This window comes from Oncorhynchus keta, unplaced genomic scaffold (genome assembly GCF_023373465.1).
Source record: "Oncorhynchus keta strain PuntledgeMale-10-30-2019 unplaced genomic scaffold, Oket_V2 Un_scaffold_785_pilon_pilon, whole genome shotgun sequence".
Lineage (NCBI taxonomy): Eukaryota > Metazoa > Chordata > Actinopteri > Salmoniformes > Salmonidae > Oncorhynchus > Oncorhynchus keta.
In genome coordinates this window covers 353-27,631 of record NW_026291000.1, presented here as the reverse complement: position 1 = coordinate 27,631, position 27,279 = coordinate 353, and the positions used below count along the sequence as shown (strand labels likewise).

The 27,279-nt window shown below is 46.6% G+C and overlaps 1 protein-coding gene across 2 annotated transcripts in view; it reads right to left on the bottom strand.

Moving 5' to 3' along the window:
• Positions 1-19,456, bottom strand: part of tpp2 (tripeptidyl peptidase 2) — a 106,576-nt gene extending 87,120 nt beyond the window's left edge. For both annotated transcript variants that reach the window (XM_052517437.1, XM_052517438.1), the window contains exons 1-4: positions 19,166-19,456; positions 6,085-6,213; positions 4,764-4,859; positions 1,098-1,202 (exon numbers count right to left, since the gene is read on the bottom strand). In XM_052517437.1, the coding sequence (XP_052373397.1) occupies positions 1,098-1,202; positions 4,764-4,859; positions 6,085-6,213; positions 19,166-19,330 (495 nt within the window). In that variant the 5' untranslated portion in view covers positions 19,331-19,456. The remainder of the gene's footprint in view (positions 1-1,097; positions 1,203-4,763; positions 4,860-6,084; positions 6,214-19,165) is intronic.
• Positions 19,457-27,279: the final 7,823 nt, after the last annotated feature.

Sequence of the window (27,279 nt, the reverse complement as noted above, 5' to 3'; positions counted from 1 at the left end):
TCCCTGAGCAGTTTCCTCAGGACATCATGGTGAACTCCCTGAGCAGTTTCCTCAGGACATCATGGTGAACTCCCTGAGCAGTTTCCTCAGGACATTGTGGTGAACTCCCTGAGCAGTTTCCTCAGGACATCGTGGTGAACTCCCTGAGCAGTTTCCTCAGGACATAACAACAAGGTTGAAAACTTATTGACTCAAGATATTTCAGCATTTCCCTGTATGATGATGATGATGATGATGATGAAGACCTGTTAGTGACAATTTACATTTTGAACCCAAAAAAATATATAACTAACAAAAATACATTTGGTAAAGGATTGTGTTGTTTACGCCCAAACCACATTTACCCATGAGCAGAGAGACTAACTGACTTGGGAGAGGTCAAAGTGTTACCTGTGAGGGGGAGGGGAGAGGTCAAAGTGTTACCTGTGAGGGGGAGGGGAGAGGTCAAAGTGTTACCTGTGAGGGGTGAGGTCAAAGTGTTACCTGTGAGGGGAGAGGTCAAAGTGTTACCTGTGAGGGGGAGGGGAGAGGTCAAAGTGTTACCTGTGAGGGGGAGGGGAGAGGTCAAAGTGTTACCTGTGAGGGGGAGGGGAGAGGTCAAAGTGTTACCTGTGAGGGTTAGGGGATAGGTCAAAGTGTTACCTGTGAGGGTTAGGGGAGAGGTCAAAGTGTCACCTGTGAGGGAGAGGGGAGAGGTCAAAGTGTTACCTGTGAGGGGAGGGGAGAGATCAGAGTGTTACCTGTGAGGGGGAGGGGAGAGGTCAAAGTGTTACCTGTGAGGGGGAGGGGAGAGGTCAAAGTGTTACCTGTGAGGGGTAGGGGAGAGGTCAAAGTGTTACCTGTGAGGGGGAGGGGAGAGGTCAAAGTGTTACCTGTGAGGGGGAGGGGAGAGGTCAAAGTGTTACCTGTGAGGGGGAGGGGAGAGGTCAAAGTGTTACCTGTGAGGGTTAGGGGAGAGATCAGAGTGTTACCTGTGAGGGGAGAGGTCAAAGTGTTACCTGTGAGGGGGAGGGGAGAGGTCAAAGTGTTACCTGTGAGGGGGAGGGGAGAGGTCAAAGTGTTACCTGTGAGGGGGAGGGGAGAGGTCAAAGTGTTACCTGTGAGGGGGAAGGGTGAGCAAGGTCAAACTGTTCTGCACGACGACTGGCTTCGGCCAGAGCTGCTCTGTGTGCTGGATCCCACATTTTCTCCTTTCGCTCTTTCTGTTGGTCAACACATCAACACAGACATCCTTCTGTCAACACATCAACACAGACATCCTTCTGTCAACACATCAACACAGACATCCTTCTGTCAACACATCAACACAGACATCCTTCTGTCAACACATCAACACAGACATCCCTCTGTCAACACAGACATCCTTCTGTCAACACAGACATCCTTCTGTCAACACAGACATCCCTCTGTCAACACAGACATCCCTCTGTCAACACATCAACACAGACATCCCTCTGTCAACACATCAACACAGACATCCCTCTGTCAACACATCAACACAGACATCCCTCTGTCAACACATCAACACAGACAACCCTCTGTCAACACATCAACACAGACATCCCTCTGTCAACACAGACATCCCTCTGTCAACACATCAACACAGACATCCTTCTGTCAACACAGACATCCTTCTGTCAACACAACACAGACATCCCTCTGTCAACACATCAACACAGACATCCCTCTGTCAACACATCAACACAGACATCATTCTGTCAACACAGACATCCCTCTGTCAACACAGACATCCCTCTGTCAACACATCAACACAGACATCCCTCTGTCAACACAGACATCCCTCTGTCAACACAGACATCCCTCTGTCAACACAGACATCCTTCTGTCACCACAGACATCCTTCTGTCAACACATCAACACAGACATCCTTCTGTCAACACAGACATCCCTCTGTCAACACATCAACACAGACATCCCTCTGTCAACACATCAACACAGACATCCCTCTGTCAACACATCAACAGACATCCCTCTGTCAACACATCAACACAGACATCCTTCTGTCAACACATCAACACAGACATCCTTCTGTCAACACAGACATCCTTCTGTCAACACATCAACACAGACATCCCTCTGTCAACACATCAACACAGACAACCCTCTGTCAACACAGACATCCCTCTGTCAACACATCAACACAGACATCCCTCTGTCAACACAGACATCCCTCTGTCAACACAGACATCCCTCTGTCAACACAGACATCCTTCTGTCAACACAGACATCCCTCTGTCAACACATCAACACAGACATCCCTCTGTCAACACATCAACACAGACATCCCTCTGTCAACACATCAACACAGACATCCCTCTGTCAACACAGACATCCCTCTGTCAACACAGACATCCCTCTGTCAACACAGACATCCCTCTGTCAACACAGACATCCCTCTGTCAACACAGACATCCATCTGTCAACACATCAACACAGACATCCCTCTGTCAACACAGACATCCCCCTGTCAACACAGACATGCCTCTGTCAACACAGACATGCCTCTGTCAACACAGACATGCCTCTGTCAACACAGACATGCCTCTGTCAACACAGACATGCCTCTGTCAACACAGACATGCCTCTGTCAACACAGACATCCCTCTGTCAACACATCAACACAGACATTCCCCTGTCAACACAGACATCGCTCTGTCAACACAGACATCCCTCTGTCAACACATCAACACAGACATCCCTCTGTCAACACAGACATCCCTCTGTCAACACAGACATCCCTCTGTCAACACATCAACACAGACATCCCCCTGTCAACACAGACATCCCTCTGTCAACACATCAACACAGACATCCCTCTCAACACATCAACACAGACATCCCTCTGTCAACACAGACATCCCTCTGTCAACACAGACATCCCTCTGTCAACACAGACATCCCTCTGTCAACACAGACATCCCTCTGTCAACACATCAACACAGACATCCCTCTGTCAACACAGACATCCCTCTGTCAACACAGACATCCCTCTGTCAACACATCAACACAGACATCCCTCTGTCAACACATCAACACAGACATCCCTCTGTCAACACATCAACACAGACAGACTTCTGTCAACGTGTTTGTTGGTCAATATAAGCATACACTATTTAAACACAAAAGTATGTGGACACCCCTTCAAATTAGTGGATTCGGCAATTTCTGTTGCCGACAGGTGTATAGAATTGAGCACGCAGCCATGCAATCTCCATAGACAAACATTGTCAGTAGAATGGCCCGTACTGAAAAGTTCCGTGAGTTTCAACGTGGCACCGTCATAGGATGCCAACCTTTCCAACAAGTTAGTTTGTCAAATTTCTGCCCTGCTGAGAGCTGACCCCCAGGTCAACTGCCCCAACTGTAAGTGCTGTTATTGTGAAGTGGAAGCGTCTAGGAGCAACAACGGCTCAGCCGCGAAGTGGTAGACCACTCAAGCCCACAGAACAGGACCGCCGAGTTCCAAACTGCCTCTGGAAGCAACGTCAGCACAAGAACTGTTCGTCGGGAGCTTCATGAAATGGGTTTCCATGGCTGAGCAGCTGCACACAAGCTTAAAGATCACCATGTGCAACGCCAAGCGTTGGGTGGAGTGGCGTAAAGATCGCCGCCATTGAACTCTGGAGCAGTGGAAACACATTCTCTGGAGTGATGAATCACGCTTCACCATCTGGCAGTCTGATGAATGAATCTGGGTTTGGCTGAGGCCAGGAGAACGCTACCCACCCCAATGCATAGTGCCAACTGTAAAGTTTGGTGGAGGATAAATAATGGTTTTGGCCCCTTAGTTCCAGTGAAGGGAAATCTTAATACTACAGCATACAATGACATTATATACTCAGCATGGCAATGCCCCCGTGCACAAAGCGAGGTCCATACAGAAATTGTTTGTTGAAATCAGTGTAGAAGAACATGACTGGCCTGCAAAGAGCCCTGACCTCAACCCCATTGAACACCTTTGGGATGAATTGGAACGCCGACTGCGAGCCTGAAGGCCCAATCGCCCAACATCAGTGCCCGACCTCACTTATACTCTTGTGGCTGAATAGAAGCAAGTCCCTGCAGCAATGTTCCTACATCTAGTGGAAAGCCTTCCCAGAAGAGTGGAGGCTGTTATAGCAGCAATGTTCCATCATCTAGAGGAAAGCCTTCCCAGAAGAGTGGAGGCTGTTATAGCAGCAATGTTCCATCATCTAGAGGAAAGCCTTCCCAGAAGAGTGGAGGCTGTTATAGCAGCAATGTTCCATCATCTAGAGGAAAGCCTTCCCAGAAGAGTGGAGGCTGTTATAGCAGCAATGTTCCAACATCTAGTGGAAAGCCTTCCCAGAAGAGTGGAGGCTGTTATAGCAGCAATGTTCCAACATCTAGTGGAAAGCCTTCCCAGAAGAGTGGAGGCTGTTATAGCAGCAATGTTCCAACATCTAGTGGAAAGCCTTCCCAGAAGAGTGGAGGCTGTTATAGCAGCAAAGGGGGACCAACTCCATATTAATGACTTCCCAGAAGAGTGGAGGCTGTTATAGCAGCAAAGGGGGGTCCAACTCCATATTAATGCCTTCCCAGAAGAGTGGAGGCTGTTATAGGGGGGACCAACTCCATATTAATGACTTCCCAGAAGAGTGGAGGCTGTTATAGGGGGGGTCCAACTCCATATTAATGGTCATGATTTTAGAATGAGCAGGTGTCCACATACTTTTGTATATCAACGTGCAAATCCTCATTACTTTGGCCACACAAATCCCTACCTGGATTCTCTCTCGGAGAGCTTTAGGGAACAACTCATATCCATGTTTGATCCCAATGTGGTACCTTCCTGATGGATTATCCCAGGCATGAGGGATCTGAGGACAGAGAGAGACATGAGTTAATGTAACTACAGGCTAATAACTACAGGCTAACAGTCTGTACAGAGAGACATGTGTGTTAATGTAACTACAGGCTAACAGTCTGTACAGAGAGACATGTGTTAATGTAACTACAGGCTAATAACTACAGGCTAACAGTCTGTACAGAGAGACATGTGTTAATGTAACTACAGGCTAATAACTACAGGCTAACAGTCTGTACAGAGAGACATGTGTTAATGTAACTACAGGCTAATAACTACAGGCTAACAGTCTGTACAGAGAGACATGTGTTAATGTAACTACAGGCTAATAACTACAGGCTAACAGTCTGTACAGAGAGACATGTGTTAATGTAACTACAGGCTAATAACTACAGGCTAACAGTCTGTACAGAGAGACATGAGCTAATGTAACTACAGGCTAATAACTACAGGCTAATAACTACAGGCTAATAACTACAGGCTAATAACTACAGGCTAATAACTACAGGCTAACAGTCTGTACAGAGAGACATGTGTTAATGTAACTACAGGCTAATAACTACAGGCTAACAGTCTGTACAGAGAGACATGTGTTAATATAACTACAGGCTAATAACTACAGGCTAACAGTCTGTACAGAGAGATATGTGTTAATGTAACTACAGGCTAATAACTACAGGCTAATAACTACAGGCTAACAGTCTGTACAGAGAGACATGTGTTAATGTAACTACAGGCTAATAACTACAGGCTAATAACTACAGGCTAATAACTACAGGCTAACAGTCTGTACAGAGAGACATGTGTTAATATAACTACAGGCTAATAACTACAGGCTAACAGTCTGTACAGAGAGACATGTGTTAATGTAACTACAGGCTAATAACTACAGGCTAACAGTCTGTACAGAGAGACATGTATTAATGTAACTACAGGCTAATAACTACAGGCTAACAGTCTGTACAGAGAGACATGTGTTAATGTAACTACAGGCTAATAACTACAGGCTAACAGTCTGTACAGAGAGACATGTGTTAATGTAACTACAGGCTAATAACTACAGGCTAACAGTCTGTACAGAGAGACATGTGTTAATGTAACTACAGGCTAATAACTACAGGCTAACAGTCTGTACAGAGAGACATGTGTTAATGTAACTACAGGCTAATAACTACAGGCTAACAGTCTGTACGGAGACAGTGTGACCAGGAAGCGGCAGCGTGGCGAGGGTAGCGTACCTTGAGCGTCCTCCCGGACAGCCCGGTCACCTCTCCGTCTTTAGGCTCCACCACCGTCGCCATGGTGACATCTCCACTGCCTGTCGTATCGATGATGTCAACGATCTTCGGCTTGCCCTCCGTCGTGGTCTGAGGGAGAGAGGACACAGGTGTTGAAGAGTGTAAAATACACACACACACACACTATCTGACCCCGACACACACACACTATCTGACCGAAAAACACACACACCCTCTCTGACCCCGACACACACACACTATCTGACCGAAAAACACACACACCCTCTCTGACCCCGACACACACACACTATATGACCGAAAAACACACACACCCTCTCTGATCCCGACACACACACACTATATGACCGAAAAACACACACACCCTCTCTGACCCCGACACACACACACTATCTGACCGAAAAACACACACACCCTCTCTGACCCCGACACACACACAAATTATGTTTCCACAATGAGTACACCTTGACATACTGGTGACACAGTGCAACTAATCCTGACTGGTCAACAGTTTCTATTTCCAGACTGATAAACAGCTTCTATTTCCAGACTGGTCAACAGCTTCTATTTCCAGACCCATCAGACTGGTCAACAGCTTCTCTCTCCAGACCCATCAGACTGATAAACAGCTTCCATCTCCAGACCCATCAGACTGATAAACAGCTTCCATCTCCAGACCATCAGACTGATAAACAGCTTCTATCTCCAGACCCATCAGACTGGTCAACAGCTTCTCTCTCCAGACCCATCAGACTGATAAACAGCTTCCATCTCCAGACTGGTAAACAGCTTCTCTCTCCAGACCCATCAGACTGATAAACAGCTTCTGTCTCCAGACTGGTCAACAGCTTCCATCTCCAGACCCATCAGACTGATAAACAGCTTCTATCTCCAGACCATCAGACAGATAAACAGCTTCCATCTCCAGACCCATCAGACTGATAAACAGCTTCTGTCTCCAGACCAATGAGACTGGTCAACAGCTTCTGTCTCCAGACCAATGAGACTGGTCAACAGCTTCTATCTCCAGACCCATCAGACTGGTCAACAGCTTCTGTCTCCAGACCATCAGACTGGTCAACAGCTTCTATCTCCAGACCCATCAGACTGATAAACAGCTTCTATCTCCAGACCATCAGACTGGTCAACAGCTTCTATCTCCAGACCATCAGACTGATAAACAGCTTCTGTCTCCAGACCCATCAGACTGGTCAACAGCTTCTATCTCCAGACCCATCAGACTGATAAACAGCTTCTGTCTCCAGACCCATCAGACTGGTCAACAGCTTCTATCTCCAGACTGGTCAACAGCTTCTGTCTCCAGACCCATCAGACTGATAAACAGCTTCTGTCTCCAGACCCATCAGACTGGTCAACAGCTTCTATCTCCAGACCCATCAGACTGATAAACAGCTTCTATCTCCAGACCATCAGACTGGTCAACAGCTTCTATCTCCAGACCATCAGACTGGTCAACAGCTTCTATCTCCAGACCATCAGACTGGTCAACAGCTTCTATCTCCAGACTGGTCAACAGCTTCTATCTCCAGACTGGTCAACAGCTTCTATCTCCAGACTGGTCAACAGCTTCTGTCTCCAGACCCATCAGACTGGTCAACAGCTTCTATCTCCAGACTGGTCAACAGCTTCTATCTCCAGACCCATCAGACTGATAAACAGCTTCTATCTCCAGACCATCAGACTGGTCAACAGCTTCTTTCTCCAGACCAACAGACTGATAAACAGCTTCTGTCTCCAGACCCATCAGACTGGTCAACAGCTTCTATCTCCAGACCATCAGACTGGTCAACAGCTTCTATCTCCAGACCAACAGACTGATAAACAGCTTCTATCTCCAGACCCATCAGACTGATAAACAGCTTCTGTCTCCAGACCAACAGACTGATAAACAGCTTCTATCTCCAGACCCATCAGACTGGTCAACAGCTTCTATCTCCAGACCATCAGACTGGTCAACAGCTTCTATCTCCAGACCCATCAGACTGGTCAACAGCTTCTATCTCCAGACCATCAGACTGGTCAACAGCTTCTATCTCCAGACCATCAGACTGGTCAACAGCTTCTATCTCCAGACCCATCAGACTGGTCAACAGTTTCTATCTCCAGACCATCAGACTGGTCAACAGTTTCTATCTCCAGACCATCAGACTGGTCAACAGCTTCTATCTCCAGACCCATCAGACTGGTCAACAGTTTCTATCTCCAGACCCATCAGACTGGTCAACAGTTTCTATCTCCAGACCATCAGACTGGTCAACAGCTTCTATCTCCAGACCCATCAGACTGGTCAACAGCTTCTATCTCCAGACCCATCAGACTGGTCAACAGCTTCTATCTCCAGACCCATCAGACTGGTCAACAGCTTCTATCTCCAGACCCATCAGACTGGTAAACAGCTTCTCTCTCCAGACCCATCAGACTGGTCAACAGCTTCTATCTCCAGACCCATCAGACTGGTCAACAGCTTCTATCTCCAGGACCATCAGACTGGTAAACAGCTTCTCTCTCCAGACCCATCAGACTGGTCAACAGCTTCTATCTCCAGGACCATCAGACTGGTAAACAGCACCCATCAGACTGGTCAACAGCTTCTGTCTCCAGACCCATCAGACTGATAAACAGCTTCTATCTCCAGACCATCAGACTGATAAACAGCTTCTATCTCCAGACCCATCAGACTGATAAACAGCTTCTATCTCCAGACCCATCAGACTGGTCAACAGCTTCTATCTCCAGACCCATCAGACTGATAAACAGCTTCTATCTCCAGACTGGTCAACAGCTTCTATCTCCAGACCATCAGACTGGTCAACAGCTTCTATCTCCAGACCCATCAGACTGGTCAACAGCTTCTATCTCCAGACCCATCAGACTGATAAACAGCTTCTATCTCCAGACCCATCAGACTGATAAACAGCTTCTATCTCCAGGACCATCAGACTGGTAAACAGCACCCATCAGACTGGTCAACAGCTTCTGTCTCCAGACCCATCAGACTGATAAACAGCTTCTATCTCCAGACCATCAGACTGATAAACAGCTTCTATCTCCAGACCCATCAGACTGATAAACAGCTTCTATCTCCAGACCCATCAGACTGGTCAACAGCTTCTATCTCCAGACCCATCAGACTGATAAACAGCTTCTATCTCCAGACTGGTCAACAGCTTCTATCTCCAGACCATCAGACTGGTCAACAGCTTCTATCTCCAGACCCATCAGACTGGTCAACAGCTTCTATCTCCAGACCCATCAGACTGATAAACAGCTTCTATCTCCAGACCCATCAGACTGGTCAACAGCTTCTATCTCCAGACCCATCAGACTGATAAACAGCTTCTATCTCCATACCATCAGACTGATAAACAGCTTCTATCTCCAGACCCATCAGACTGGTCAACAGCTTCTGTCTCCAGACCATCAGACTGATAAACAGCTTCTATCTCCAGACCATCAGACTGGTAAACAGCTTCTATCTCCAGACTGGTCAACAGCTTCTATTTCCAGACTGGTCAACAGCTTCTATTTCCAGAATGGTCAACAGCTTCTCTCTCCAGACCCATCAGACTGGTCAACAGCTTCTGTCTCCAGACTGGTCAACAGCTTCTATCTCCAGACCCATCAGACTGGTCAACAGCTTCTGTCTCCAGACCATCAGACTGATAAACAGCTTCTATCTCCAGACCCATCAGACTGGTCAACAGCTTCTGTCTCCAGACCATCAGACTGATAAACAGCTTCTATCTCCAGACCATCAGACTGGTAAACAGCTTCTATCTCCAGACTGGTCAACAGCTTCTATCTCCAGACCCATCAGACTGGTCAACAGCTTCTATCTCCAGACCATCAGACTGATAAACAGCTTCTGTCTCCAGACTGGTCAACAGCTTCTGTCTCCAGACTGGTCAACAGCTTCTATCTCCAGACCCATCAGACTGGTCAACAGCTTCTGTCTCCAGACCCATCAGACTGATAAACAGCTTCTATCTCCAGACCATCAGACTGATAAACAGCTTCTATCTCCAGACCCATCAGACTGGTCAACAGCTTCTATCTCCAGACCCATCAGACTGGTCAACAGCTTCTATCTCCAGACCCATCAGACTGATAAACAGCTTCTGTCTCCAGACTGGTCAACAGCTTCTGTCTCCAGACTGGTCAACAGCTTCTATCTCCAGACCCATCAGACTGGTCAACAGCTTCTATCTCCAGACCCATCAGACTGATAAACAGCTTCTTTCTCCAGACCAACAGACTGATAAACAGCTTCTATCTCCAGACCCATCAGACTGGTCAACAGCTTCTATCTCCAGACCCATCAGACTGGTCAACAGCTTCTATCTCCAGACCCATCAGACTGGTAAACAGCTTCTATCTCCAGACCATCAGACTGATAAACAGCTTCTATCTCCAGACTGGTCAACAGCTTCTATCTCCAGACCCATCAGACTGGTCAACAGCTTCTATCTCCAGACCCATCAGACTGGTCAACAGCTTCTATCTCCAGACCCATCAGACTGATAAACAGCTTCTGTCTCCAGACTGGTCAACAGCTTCTGTCTCCAGACTGGTCAACAGCTTCTATCTCCAGACCCATCAGACTGGTCAACAGCTTCTATCTCCAGACCCATCAGACTGATAAACAGCTTCTTTCTCCAGACCAACAGACTGATAAACAGCTTCTATCTCCAGACCCATCAGACTGGTCAACAGCTTCTATCTCCAGACCCATCAGACTGGTCAACAGCTTCTATCTCCAGACCCATCAGACTGGTAAACAGCTTCTATCTCCAGACCATCAGACTGATAAACAGCTTCTATCTCCAGACTGGTCAACAGCTTCTATCTCCAGACCCATCAGACTGGTCAACAGCTTCTATCTCCAGACCATCAGACTGATAAACAGCTTCTGTCTCCAGACCCATCAGACTGGTCAACAGCTTCTGTCTCCAGACTGGTCAACAGCTTCTGTCTCCAGACTGGTCAACAGCTTCTGTCTCCAGACTGGTCAACAGCTTCTGTCTCCAGACTGGTCAACAGCTTCTATCTCCAGACTGGTCAACAGCTTCTATCTCCAGACCCATCAGACTGGTCAACAGCTTCTCTCTCCAGACCCATCAGACTGGTCAACAGCTTCTATCTCCAGACCCATCAGACTGGTCAACAGCTTCTATCTCCAGACTGGTCAACAGCTTCTATCTCCAGACCCATCAGACTGGTAAACAGCTTCTATCTCCAGACCCATCACACTGGTAAACAGCTTCCATCTCCAGGGCCATCAGACTGATAAACAGCTTCCATCTCCAGGGCCACCAGACTGATAAACAGCTTCCATCTCCAGGGCCACCAGACTGATAAACAGCTTCCATCTCCAGGGCCACCAGACTGATAAACAGCTTCCATCTCCAGGGCCACCAGACTGATAAACAGCTTCCATCTCCAGGGCCACCAGACTGATAAACAGCTTCCATCTCCAGGGCCACCAGACTGATAAACAGCTTCCATCTCCAGGCCACCAGACTGATAAACAGCTTCCATCTCCAGGGCCACCAGACTGATAAACAGCTTCCATCTCCAGGGCCACCAGACTGATAAACAGCTTCCATCTCCAGGGCCACCAGACTGATAAACAGCTTCCATCTCCAGGGCCACCAGACTGATAAACAGCTTCCATCTCCAGACCCATCAGACTGATAAACAGCTTCTATCTCCATACCATCAGACTGATAAACAGCTTCTATCTCCATACCATCAGACTGATAAACAGCTTCTATCTCCATACCATCAGACTGATAAACAGCTTCTATCTCCAGACCATCAGACTGATAAACAGCTTCTATCTCCAGACCATCAGACTGATAAACAGCTTCTATCTCCATACCATCAGACTGATAAACAGCTTCTATCTCCATACCATCAGACTGATAAACAGCTTCTATCTCCAGACCATCAGACTGATAAACAGCTTCTATCTCCAGACCATCAGACAGATAAACAGCTTCCATCTCCAGGGCCATCAGACTGATAAACAGCTTCCATCTCCAGGGCCACCAGACTGATAAACAGCTTCTATCTCCAGGGCCACCAGACTGATAAACAGCTTCCATCTCCAGGGCCACCAGACTGATAAACTGTGACCAATAACATTGGATAACCATGTGACCAATAACATCTGCTAACCATGTGACCAATAACATCTGCTAACCATGTGACCAATAACATCTGCTAACCATGTGTAAGTGACCATTAACATCTGCTAACCATGTGTATGTGACCATTAACATCTGCTAACCATGTGTATGTGACCAATAACATCTGCTAACCATGTGTATGTGACCAATAACATCTTCTAACCATGTGTATGTGACCAATAACATCTGCTAACCATGTGTATGTGACCAATAACATCTGCTAACCATGTGTATGTGACCAATAACATCTGCTAACCATGTGTATGTGAATAATAACATCTGCTAACCATGTGTATGTAACCAATAGGATCTGCTAACCATGTGTATGTAACCAATAGGATCTGCTAACCATGTGTATGTGACCAATAACATCTGCTAACCATGTGTATGTGACCAATAACATCTGCTAACCATGTGTATGTGACCAATAACATCTGCTAACCATGTGTATGTAACCAATAACATCTGCTAACCATGTGTATGTGACCAATAACATCTGCTAACCATGTGTATGTGACCAATAACATCTGCTAACCATGTGTATGTAACCAATAACATCTGCTAACCACGTGTATGTGACCATTAACATCTGCTAACCATGTGTATGTAACCAATAGGATCTGCTAACCATGTGTATGTAACCAATAGGATCTGCTAACCACGTGTATGTAACCAATAGGATCTGCTAACCATGTGTATGTAACCAATAACATCTGATAACCATGTGTATGTAACCAATAACATCTGCTAACCATGTGTATGTGACCAATAACATCTGCTAACCATGTGTATGTGACCATTAACATCTTCTAACCATGTGTATGTAACCAATAGGATCTGCTAACCATGTGTATGTAACCAATAGGATCTGCTAACCATGTGTATGTAACCAATAGGATCTGCTAACCATGTGTATGTGAATAATAACATCTGATAACCATGTGTATGTAACCAATAGGATCTGCTAACCATGTGTATGTAACCAATAGGATCTGCTAACCACGTGTATGTAACCAATAGGATCTGCTAACCACGTGTATGTGACCAATAACATCTGCTAACCATGTGTATGTGACCAATAACATCTGATAACCATGTGTATGTGACCAATAACATCTGATAACCATGTGTATGTGACCAATAACATCTGATAACCATGTGTATGTGACCAATAACATCTGATAACCATGTGTATGTAACCAATAGGATCTGCTAACCACGTGTATGTAACCAATAGGATCTGCTAACCACGTGTATGTGACCAATAACATCTGCTAACCATGTGTACGTGACCAATAGGATCTGCTAACCATGTGTATGTAACCAATAACATCTGCTAACCATGTGTATGTAACCAATAACATCTGATAACCACGTGTATGTAACCAATAGGATCTGCTAACCATGTGTATGTAACCAATAACATCTGATAACCATGTGTATGTAACCAATAGGATCTGCCAACCATGTGTATGTGACCAATAACATCTGATAACCATGTGTATGTAACCAATAACATCTGCTAACCATGTGTATGTAACCAATAGGATCTGCTAACCATGTGTATGTGACCAATAACATCTGCTAACCATGTGTATGTGACCAATAACATCTGATAACCATGTGTATGTGACCAATAACATCTGATAACCATGTGTATGTAACCAATAGGATCTGCCAACCATGTGTATGTAACCAATAACATCTGCTAACCATGTGTATGTAACCAATAGGATCTGCTAACCATGTGTATGTAACCAATAACATCTGATAACCATGTGTACGTGACCAATAGGATCTGCTAACCATGTGTATGTAACCAATAACATCTGATAACCATGTGTACGTGACCAATAGGATCTGCTAACCATGTGTATGTAACCAATAACATCTGATAACCATGTGTACGTGACCAATAGGATCTGCTAACCATGTGTATGTAACCAATAACATCTGCTAACCATGTGTATGTAACCAATAACATCTGATAACCACGTGTATGTAACCAATAGGATCTGCTAACCATGTGTATGTAACCAATAACATCTGATAACCATGTGTACGTGACCAATAGGATCTGCTAACCATGTGTATGTAACCAATAACATCTGCTAACCATGTGTATGTGACCAATAACATCTGCTAACCATGTGTATGTGACCAATAGGATCTGCTAACCATGTGTATGTGACCAATAACATCTGCTAACCATGTGTATGTAACCAATAACATCTGCTAACCATGTGTATGTAACCAATAACATCTGCTAACCATGTGTATGTGACCAATAACATCTGCTCACCATGTGTATGTAACCAATAGGATCTGCTAACCATGTGTATGTAACCAATAACATCTGCTCACCATGTGTATGTAACCAATAGGATCTGCTAACCATGTGTATGTAACCAATAGGATCTGATAACCATGTGTATGTAACCAATAACATCTGCTCACCATGTGTATGTAACCAATAGGATCTGCTAACCATGTGTATGTAACCAATAGGATCTGCTAACCATGTGTATGTAACCAATAACATCTGATAACCATGTGTATGTAACCAATAGGATCTGCTAACCATGTGTATGTAACCAATAACATCTGCTCACCATGTGTATGTAACCAATAGGATCTGCTAACCATGTGTATGTAACCAATAACATCTGCTAACCATGTGTATGTAACCAATAGGATCTGCTAACCATGTGTATGTAACCAATAGGACCTGCTAACCACGTGTATGTAACCAATAGGATCTGCTAACCACGTGTATGTAACCAATAGGATCTGATGACCATCACCGTCAGTGATGTATCAATATAATAGTGTAATATTCTATACCAACTGGACCAATATAATAGTGTAATATTCTATACCAACTGGACCAATATAATAGTGTAATATTCTATACCAACTGGACCAATATAATAGTGTAATATTCTATACCAACTGGACCAATATAATAGTGTAATATTCTATACCAACTGGACCAATATAATAGTGTAATATTCTATACCAACTGGACCAATATAATAGTGTAATATTCTATACCAACTGGACCAATATAATAGTGTAATATTCTCTACCAACTGGACCAATATAATAGTGTAATATTCTATACCAACTGGACCAATATAATAGTGTAATATTCTATACCAACTGGACCAATATAATAGTGTAATATTCTATACCAACTGGACCAATATAATAGTGTAATATTCTATACCAACTGGACCAATATAATAGTGTAATATTCTCTACCAACTGGACCAATATAATAGTGTAATATTCTATACCAACTGGACCAATATAATAGTGTAATATTCTATACCAACTGGACCAATATAATAGTGTAATATTCTCTACCAACTGGACCAATATAATAGTGTAATATTCTCTACCAACTGGACCAATATAATAGTGTACTATTCTATACCAACTGGACCAATATAATAGTGTAATATTCTATACCAACTGGTAGCTAGACAGTAACTAGACAGGGCAGACAGACAAACAGTAGCTAGACAGTAACTAGACAGGGCAGACAGACAGTAGCTAGACAGTAACTAGACAGGGCAGACAGACAAACAGTAGCTAGACAGTAACTAGACAGGGCAGACAGACAAACAGTAGCTAGACAGTAACTAGACAGGGCAGACAGACAGACAGTAACTAGACAGGGCAGACAGACAAACAGTAGCTAGACAGGGCAGACAGGCAGACAGTAGCTAGACAGTAGCTAGACAGGGCAGACAGACAAACAGTAGCTAGACAGTAACTAGACAGGGCAGACAGACAAACAGTAGCTAGACAGTAACTAGACAGGGCAGACAGACAGACAGTAACTAGACAGGGCAGACAGGCAGAGAGTAGCTAGACAGGGCAGACAGGCAGACAGTAGCTAGACAGGGCAGACAGACAAACAGTAGCTAGACAGGCAGACAGTAGCTAGACAGGGCAGACAGGCAGACAGTAGCTAGACAGGGCAGACAGGCAGACAGTAGCTAGATAATAACTAGACAGGGCAGACAGGCAAACAGTAGCTAGACAGTAACTAGACAGGGCAGACAGAAAAACAGTAGCTAGACAGTAACTAGACAGGGCAGACAGACAGTAGCTAGACAGTAACTAGACAGGGCAGACAGACAAACAGTAGCTAGACAGTAACTAGACAGGGCAGACAGACAGTAGCTAGACAGGGCAGACAGACAAACAGTAGCTAGACAGGGCAGACAGACAAACAGTAGCTAGACAGTAGCTAGACAGGGCAGACAGACAAACAGTAGCTAGACAGTAAACTAGACAGGGCAGACAGACAAACAGTAGCTAGACAGTAACTAGACAGGGCAGACAGACAGACAGTAACTAGACAGGGCAGACAGGCAGACAGTAGCTAGACAGGGCAGACAGGCAGACAGTAGCTAGACAGGGCAGACAGGCAGACAGTAGCTAGATAATAACTAGACAAGGCAGACAGGCAGACAGTAGCTAGACAGTAACTAGACAGGGCAGACAGACAAACAGTAGCTAGACAGGGCAGACAGACACACAGTAGCTTGACAGGGCAGACAGACAAACAGTCGCTAGACAGGGCAGACAGACACACTAGCTAGACAGGGCAGACAGACAAACAGTAGCTAGACAGTAACTAGACAGGGCAGACAGACGGAAGCTAGACAGTAACTAGACAGGGCAGACAGACAAACAGTAGCTAGACAGTAACTAGTCAGGGCAGACAGACAGTAGCTAGACAGGACAGACAGACAAACAGTAGCTAGACAGGGCAGACAGACACACTAGCTAGACAGGGCAGACAGACAAACAGTAGCTAGACAGTAACTAGACAGGGCAGACAGACAAACAGTAGCTAGACAGTAACTAGTCAGGGCAGACAGACAGACAGTAGCTAGACAGGACAGACAGACACACAGTAGCTAGACAGGGCAGACAGACAAACAGTAGCTAGACAGTAACTAGACAGGCAGCCAGTAGCTAGACAGGGCAGACAGAAACACAGTAGCTTGACAGGGCAGACAGACACACAGTAGCTAGACAGGGCAGACAGACACACTAGCTAGACAGGGCAGACAGACAAACAGTAGCTAGACAGGGCAGACAGACACACTAGCTAGACAGGGCAGACAGACAAACAGTAGCTCGACAGTAACTAGACAGGGCAGACAGACAAACAGTAGCTAGACAGGGCAGACAGGACAGACAGACAGACAGTAACTAGACAGGGCATACAGGACAGACAGACAGTAGCTAGACAGTAACTAGACAGGGCAGACAGACAGACAGTAGCTTGACAGGGCAGACAGACAAACAGTAGCTAGACAGGGCAGACAGGACAGACAGACAGACAGACAGTAACTAGACAGGGCACACAGGACAGACAGACAGACAGTAACTAGACAGGGCATACAGGACAGACAGACAGACAGACAGACAGACAGAAACTAGACAGGGCATACAGGACAGACAGACAGTAGCTAGACAGTGACTAGACAGGACAGACAGTAACTAGACAGGGCATACAGGACAGACAGGCATACAGGACAGACAGACAGACAGTAGCTAGACAGTGACTAGACAGGACAGACAGACAGACAGTAGCTAGACAGTGACAGGACAGACAGACAGACAGTAGCTAGACAGTGACTAGACAGGACAGACAGTAACTAGACAGGGCATACAGGACAGACAGACAGACAGACAGACAGACAGACAGACAGACAGACAGACAGACAGACAGACAGACAGACAGACAGTGACTAGACAGGACAGACAGTAACTACACAGGGCATACAGGACAGACAGTAACTAGACAGGGCATACAGACAGACAGTAGCTAGACAGGAAAGACAGACAGGAACTAGACAGGGCATACAGGACAGACAGACAGTGACTAGACAGGACAGACAGTAACTACACAGGGCATACAGGACAGACAGTAACTAGACAGGGCATACAGACAGACAGTAGCTAGACAGGAAAGACAGACAGTAACTACACAGGGCATACAGGACAGACAGTAACTAGACAGGGCATACAGACAGACAGTAGCTAGACAGGACAGACAGACAGTAACTAGACAGGACAGACAGACAGACAGACAGACAGACAGGAACTAGACAGGAAAGACAGACAGTAACTACACAGGGCATACAGGACAGACAGTAACTAGACAGGGCATACAGACAGACAGGAACTAGACAGGACAGACAGACAGTAACTAGACAGGACAGACAGACAGACAGACAGGAACTAGACAGGACAGACAGACAGGAACTAGACAGGGCAGGCAGACAGGACAGGGCCTCTACAGTTGAGTGACGGCTCTCAACAGATGTTTGATCCTGTTTCCATCAGCGTCCCCCAGTTCCACCACTAAGTCACAGCAACTCACTAGCTAGTCACTGAAACATTTCAAATAAAACATGTCAGCAACAATAATCATCTATTTTTTTTTCTTCTTATGCTTATGGTGGGGAAATAGTAGCACTAGTCCTGCCAAAATCAATGGTCTGTCGGTATTTTATGGTGTAGCTAACGAGGACATTATGTTCTGATGGTTTGCTATATGATCTTAGCTTGTTAAAATTATCCATCTACGCTAAACTGAGCTACTTTACCGACAGACCCAGGGGACTGTCATGTTACAACAACAACAACAAGGCGTTAGCTGTTTTCTCGTTAAAATGTAAACAAGATGAACAGTAGTTTCTAACTAGTTTTACTAGATTGGAGTGACATGGTAGCACCGGTTTTTAAAAAAAAAAATCACTAGCTAGTCGTGAATTTTGAATGAGGCCTAGTAGTCTGTAAAAGCACCGGGGTAAATTTACCTGCATGCCCGGGGCCCCTGGGTCCACGCCAGTGTCGAGGATTGCCATGACAACACCCCGTCCATCGTACTCGGGGAACCTCGTGAGATAAGACGCGGCGCCGGTCTCTTTTTTAGGGAGCAGCCCGTGGAAAGGGAACGGCTCGTCGATACAATGAGCTGCCATGATCGGACAGAGTAACAAAGAGCAGAGAAATAGGTTGAAGACCGACCACCAAAGACAAGTGAGTCCAGTATAGTTTAGAGGGGGGGGGAAACGTGGCCGATAAAAACAGTGACGAGAGACCCGGAAGGACTTTTATTTTTTAATTTTTTTAAAGGGACAGTACACTATTTAGAACAATCAAATGGGCCACAGGAGTCATCCTCAAAAAAAGGTGTCTAATGACACGTAAAATTAAGTCAATAGCAACGAAAGAAGTCCTTCTGTAGCTGTTTCATACACTGCCTATAGCTAATTGTTTAAAAACAGAAGTGGTATAGGCTTATTTGTTCAAGGTTTGTTCAAGGTTTAAACATGGACTATTAAATAGAAAGGAAACAATGTTCTGGTCAGTGTTTCCATGGGACCCTAATTAGTGGGGCACAGGTTAAAAAAAAAATTTAAAAAGTGTTTAAAACCAAATAATGGTGGATAAATGAAAACGATCAGTACCCAATCTGCTTAATGGGGTGGCGCTTCCATAGAAGGGGCGGCAGCGTAGCCTAGTGGTTAGAGCGTTGGACTAGTAACTGGAAGGTTGCAAGTTCAAACCCCCGAGCTGACAAGGTACAAATCTGTTGTTCTGCCCCTGAACAGGCAGTTAACCCACTGTTCCTAGGCCGTCATTGAAAATAAGAATTTGTTCTTAACTGACTTGCCTCGTTAAATAAAGATAAAATAAATAGACACCAAAGCATTAGATTAGCAGCTGAGTCTGGTCTGCTTGTTTCATTGACAGTATAGGAACCCCCAATGAGGGGGAGTGGGATGCTTTGCTACCTCTTCTGTCTCTGATAAAATCCCGTAAAGGCTGCATTGGTCACTCCACCATCTGAAGTGACAGTACAGCATTTATTGCGAAACAGCCTCCGCAGACATCAGGGTTTTCATACTTCTTGTGCTTAGCGGGGGAGCGGAGTGATTCTGGAGGAAGTTGTCAAGGAAGTGAATGTATGTTTTTATACAGGACCTCCTGCCCCCACCTACCTTCAACCAATCATGTCAATGCGAAGCTACGGTGCATTCGGAAAGTATTCAGACCCCTTAAAGTTTTTACACATTTTGTTACAGCCTTATTCTAAAATGTATTAAATAGTTTTTACCCTCATCAATCTACACACCATACCCCATAATGACATCACAATACCCCATAATGACATCACAATACCCCATAATGACAAAGCAATACCCCATAATGACAAAGCAATACCCCATAATGACATCACAATACCCCATAATAACATCACAATACCCCATAATGACATCACAATACCCCATAATGACATCACAATACCCCATAATGACACCACAATACCCCATAATGACATCACAATACCCCATAATGACATCACAATACCCCATAATGACAAAGCAATACCCCATAATGACAAAGCAAAAAAATGTATTAAAACATTTTTACATCTGAAATTTAGAATTTACATAAGTATTCAGACCCTTTAGTCAGTTCTTTGTTGAAGCACCTTTGGCAGTGTTACAGCCTCGGGTCTTCTTGGGTAATGACACTACAAGCTTGGCACATCTGTATTTGAGGAGTTTCTCCCATTCTTCTCTGCAGATCCTCTCAAGCTCTGTGAGGTTGGATGGGGAGCGTCGCTGCACAGCTATTTTCAGGTCTCTCCAGAGATGTTAGATCGGGTTCAAGTCTGGGCTCTGGCTGGGCCACTCAAGGACATTCAGAGACTTGTCCCGAAGCCACTTCTGTGTTGTCCTGTTGGAAGGTGAATCTTCGTCCCAGACTGAGGTCCTGAGCGCTCTGGAGCAGGATTTCATTAATGATCTCTCTGTACTTTACTCCGTTCATCTTCCCCTCGATCCTGACTAGTCTCCCCGTCCCTGCCGTTGAAAAACATCCCCACAGCATGATGCTGCCACCACCATGCTTCATATTAGGGATGGTGCCAGGTTTCCTCCAGATGTGACGCTTGGCATTCAGGCCAAAGAGTTCAATATTGGTTTCATCAGACCAGAGAATCTTGTTTCTCATGGTCTGATTCCTTTAGGTGCCTTTTGGCAAACTACCAAGCGGGCTGTCATGTGCCTTTTACTGAGGGGTGGCTTCCGTCTGGCCACTCCACCATAAAGGTCTGATTGGTGGAGTGCTGCAGAGATGGTTGTCCTTCTGGAAGGTTCGCCCATCTCCACAGAGGAACTCTGGAGCTCTGTCGGAGTGAACATCGGGTTCTTGGTCACCTCCCTGACCAAGGCCCTTCTCCCCCGATTGATCAGTTTGGCCGGGCGACCAGCTCTAGGAAGAGTCTTGGTGGTTCCAAACTTTTTCCATTTAAGAATGATGGAGGCCTCTGTGTTCTTGGGGACCTTCAATACTGCAGAATGATGGAGGCCTCTGTGTTCTTGGGGACCTTCAATGCTGCAGAATGATGGAGGCCTCTGTGTTCTTGGGGACCTTCAATGCTGCAGAATAATGGAGGCCACTGTGTTCTTGGGGACCTTCAATACTGCAGACATTTGTTTGGTACCCTTCCCCAGATCTGTGCCTCGAAACAATCCTGTCTCAGAGCTCTACAGAAAATGTACTCAACATCATGGCTTGGTATTTGCTCTGACATGCACTGTCAACTGTGGGACCTTATATAGACAGGTGTGTGCCTTTCCAAATCACGTCCAATCTTATTGAATTTACCACAGGTGGACTCCAATCAAGTTGTAGAAACATCTCAAGGATGATCAATGGAAACAGGATGCACCTGAGCTCAATTTGGAGTCTCATAGAAAAGGGTCTGAACACTTATGTAGATAAGGTATTTCTGTCTTTTTTTATTTTCAATACATTTGCAAAATAAAAAATGAAAAACCTGTTTTTCACTTCGTCATTATGGGGTATTGTGATGTCATTATGGGGTATTGTGATGTCATTATGGGGTATTGTGATGTCATTATGGGGTATTGTGATGTAGATTGATGAGGAACATTTTGATTGAATCCATTTTAGAATAAGGCTGTAATGTTACAAAAAGCCAAGGGGTCTGAATACTTTCCGAAGGCACTGTATGTGGAACATCGATACTCTACCGAGCCCTCCACATCGTTACTGTACCGAGCCCTTCACATCGTTACTGTACCGATCCCTCCACATCGTTACTCTACCGAGCCCTCCACATCGTTACTGTACCGAGCCCTCCACAGGACAGGAAACTGCCTGTAAGGGGTTTGAACCACAGACCCTGTGACTGTGGGGAAAGAACCCCACCTGTGCCATAGAGACTCAAACCCCTTGTAACAAGCATGCTGTCCACAGGGACGACAGGGACATGTGAAGTTGGGAAGTCAACAGCAACTTACCTGACTGACACTAGGTGGCGATATGGGACCGTTAGTTTAGACAGCCAGGTTTACCAGAGATGGTCTACAATGTTAAACAGGCTATAAATGACCTCTTTCCCTCTGAAGTTGTCTACTACCCTGATCCCAAAGGGGATATGAGGATACCAGCTCAGTGTAGACCTCTGACTGACAGCTCCATGTAGACCTCTGACTGACAGGCTGTGTAGACCACTGACTGACAGGCTGTGTAGACTGCTGACTGACAGCTCCATGTAGATCGCTGACTGACAGGCTGTGTAGACCACTGACTGACAGGCTGTGTAGACTGCTGACTGACAGGCTGTGTAGACTGCTGACTGACAGGCTGTGTAGACCACTGACTGACAGCTCCATGTAGACCGCTGACTGACAGGCTGTGTAGACCGCTGACTGACAGGCTGTGTAGACCGCTGACTGACAGGCTGTGTAGACCACTGACTGACAGGCTGTGTAGACCACTGACTGACAGGCTGTGTAGACTGCTGACTGACAGGCTGTGTAGACCGCTGACTGACAGGCTGTGTAGACCGCTGACTGACAGGCTGTGTAGACCGCTGACTGACAGGCTGTGTAGACCGCTGACTGACAGGCTGTGTAGACCACTGACTGACAGGCTGTGTAGACTGCTGACTGACAGGCTGTGTAGACTGCTGACTGACAGGCTGTGTAGACCGCTGACTGACAGGCTGTGTAGACCGCTGACTGACAGGCTGTGTAGACCACTGACTGACAGGCTGTGTAGACTGCTGACTGACAGGCTGTGTAGACCGCTGACTGACAGGCTGTGTAGACCGCTGACTGACAGGCTGTGTAGACCGCTGACTGACAGGCTGTGTAGACCACTGACTGACAGGCTGTGTAGACCACTGACTGACAGGCTGTGTAGACCGCTGACTGACAGGCTGTGTAGACCACTGACTGACAGGCTGTGTAGACCGCTGACTGACAGGCTGTGTAGACCGCTGACTGACAGGCTGTGTAGACCGCTGACTGACAGCTCCATGTAGACTGCTGACTGACAGGCTGTGTAGACTGCTGACTGACAGGCTGTGTAGACCGCTGACTGACAGGCTGTGTAGACTGCTGACTGACAGGCTGTGTAGACCGCTGACTGACAGGCTGTGTAGACTGCTGAATGACAGGCTGTGTAGACTGCTGACTGACAGCTCCGTGTAGATCGCTGACTGACAGGCTGTGTAGACCGCTGACTGACAGGCTGTGTAGACCGCTGACTGACAGGCTGTGTAGACCACTGACTGACAGGCTGTGTAGACTGCTGAATGACAGGCTGTGTAGACCACTGACTGACAGGCTGTGTAGACCGCTGACTGACAGGCTGTGTAGACTGCTGACTGACAGGCTGTGTAGACCGCTGACTGACAGGCTGTGTAGACCACTGACTGACAGGCTGTGTAGACTGCTGACTGACAGGCTGTGTAGACCGCTGACTGACAGGCTGTGTAGACCGCTGACTGACAGGCTGTGTAGACTGCTGACTGACAGGCTGTGTAGACTGCTGACTGACAGGCTGTGTAGACCACTGACTGACAGGCTGTGTAGACCGCTGACTGACAGGCTGTGTAGACTGCTGACTGACAGGCTGTGTAGACCACTGACTGACAGGCTGTGTAGACTGCTGACTGACAGGCTGTGTAGACCACTGACTGACAGGCTGTGTAGACCGCTGAACTGACAGGCTGTGTAGACCGCTGACTGACAGGCTGTGTAGACCACTGACTGACAGGCTGTGTAGACCGCTGACTGACAGGCAGTGTAGACCACTGACTGACAGGCTGTGTAGACTGCTGACTGACAGGCTGTGTAGACTGCTGACTGACAGGCTGTGTAGACCACTGACTGACAGGCTGTGTAGACCGCTGACTGACAGGCTGTGTAGACCGCTGACTGACAGGCTGTGTAGACCGCTGACTGACAGGCTGTGTAGACCGCTGACTGACAGGCTGTGTAGACCGCTGACTGACAGGCTGTGTAGACCGCTGACTGACAGGCTGTGTAGACCACTGACTGACAGGCTGTGTAGACTGCTGACTGACAGGCTGTGTAGACCGCTGACTGACAGGCTGTGTAGACCGCTGACTGACAGGCTGTGTAGACCGCTGACTGACAGGCTGTGTAGACCACTGACTGACAGGCTGTGTAGACTGCTGACTGACAGGCTGTGTAGACCGCTGACTGACAGGCTGTGTAGACCGCTGACTGACAGGCTGTGTAGACCGCTGACTGACAGGCTGTGTAGACCACTGACTGACAGGCTGTGTAGACCACTGACTGACAGGCTGTGTAGACCGCTGACTGACAGGCTGTGTAGACCACTGACTGACAGGCTGTGTAGACCGCTGACTGACAGGCTGTGTAGACCGCTGACTGACAGGCTGTGTAGACCGCTGACTGACAGCTCCATGTAGACTGCTGACTGACAGGCTGTGTAGACTGCTGACTGACAGGCTGTGTAGACCGCTGACTGACAGGCTGTGTAGACTGCTGACTCACAGGCTGTGTAGACCGCTGACTGACAGGCTGTGTAGACTGCTGAATGACAGGCTGTGTAGACTGCTGACTGACAGCTCCGTGTAGATCGCTGACTGACAGGCTGTGTAGACCGCTGACTGACAGGCTGTGTAGACCGCTGACTGACAGGCTGTGTAGACCACTGACTGACAGGCTGTGTAGACTGCTGAATGACAGGCTGTGTAGACCACTGACTGACAGGCTGTGTAGACCGCTGACTGACAGGCTGTGTAGACTGCTGACTGACAGGCTGTGTAGACCGCTGACTGACAGGCTGTGTAGACCACTGACTGACAGGCTGTGTAGACTGCTGACTGACAGGCTGTGTAGACCGCTGACTGACAGGCTGTGTAGACCGCTGACTGACAGGCTGTGTAGACTGCTGACTGACAGGCTGTGTAGACTGCTGACTGACAGGCTGTGTAGACCACTGACTGACAGGCTGTGTAGACCGCTGACTGACAGGCTGTGTAGACTGCTGACTGACAGGCTGTGTAGACCACTGACTGACAGGCTGTGTAGACTGCTGACTGACAGGCTGTGTAGACCACTGACTGACAGGCTGTGTAGACCGCTGACTGACAGGCTGTGTAGACCGCTGACTGACAGGCTGTGTAGACCACTGACTGACAGGCTGTGTAGACCGCTGACTGACAGGCAGTGTAGACCACTGACTGACAGGCTGTGTAGACTGCTGACTGACAGGCTGTGTAGACTGCTGACTGACAGGCTGTGTAGACCACTGACTGACAGGCTGTGTAGACCGCTGACTGACAGGCTGTGTAGACCGCTGACTGACAGGCTGTGTAGACCGCTGACTGACAGGCTGTGTAGACTGCTGACTGACAGGCTGTGTAGACCACTGACTGACAGGCTGTGTAGACCGCTGACTGACAGGCTGTGTAGACCGCTGACTGACAGGCTGTGTAGACCGCTGACTGACAGGCAGTGTAGACCGCTGACTGACAGGCTGTGTAGACTGCTGAATGACAGGCTGTGTAAATGGTTCCGGTTGGAGCGAGCGGTCGCATTCGCACTTCGCTCTGCAGGTTGTATAACTTTTTCATTACATTTCATTATAGTACAACGGTTGATTTGTCTAATCTTAGCAATTCTTCTTAGCTAGCTACATAGCCGTCCTTGTATCAGAGATAATTGCATAATTATCGTATTTCGTCGCCCTAACGTAGCCTTCACTGCTATTCGCCCAGGAGCTAGCTAACGCACACAGATTAGCATCACTGTAGTGCTATTCACTCAACTGTACGACTTGATTAGTTCAGTGTTAGCTAGCTACATAGCTGTCTTTGTTTCAAGATAATTGTGTAGTTTAGTGTGTGTAGCCTTGGAGTGATTATCTTAATTCACTGAGGTTCGCTAGCCAGCTATTTGTCGTCCTTAACGTAGGAGACTCTGCTAGCTAGCCAACAGCTAACTGCTAACAGCTAGCCAACGTCTACTGTTTTGAATTCAACAACCCGGTCAGGTAGTTTCACATTTTCATTTCATTTCATTACAGTACAACGGTTTGATTTGTTTGATCGTAGCTAGCTACATAGCCGTCTTTGTTTCAAAGATAATTGTGTAGTCTAGACCGATTCCCTAGGTTAGCTAGCCAGCTATTGTCGTTCTTTTAACTCAACGTAACGTAAACAACACTGCTAGCTAGCCAGCTAGCCCCCGAATAGCAGCACTGTAGAATTATTACACTCAACGGAACGACTTGATTAGTGTAGTGTCAACAACGCAGCCACTGCCAGCTAGCCTACTTTAGCAGTACTGTATCATTTTAATCATTTTAGTCAATAAGATTCTTGCTACGTAAGCTTAACTTTCTGAACATTCGAGACGTGTAGTCCGCTTGTCATTCAATTTCCTTGCATTAGCGTAGCCTTTTCTGTAGCCTGTCAACTATGTGTCTGTCTATCCCTGTTCTCTCCTCTCTGCACAGACCATACAAACGCTCCACACCGCGTGGCCGCGACCACCCTAACCTGGTGGTCCCAGCGCGTACGACCCACGTGGAGTTCCAGGTCTCTGGT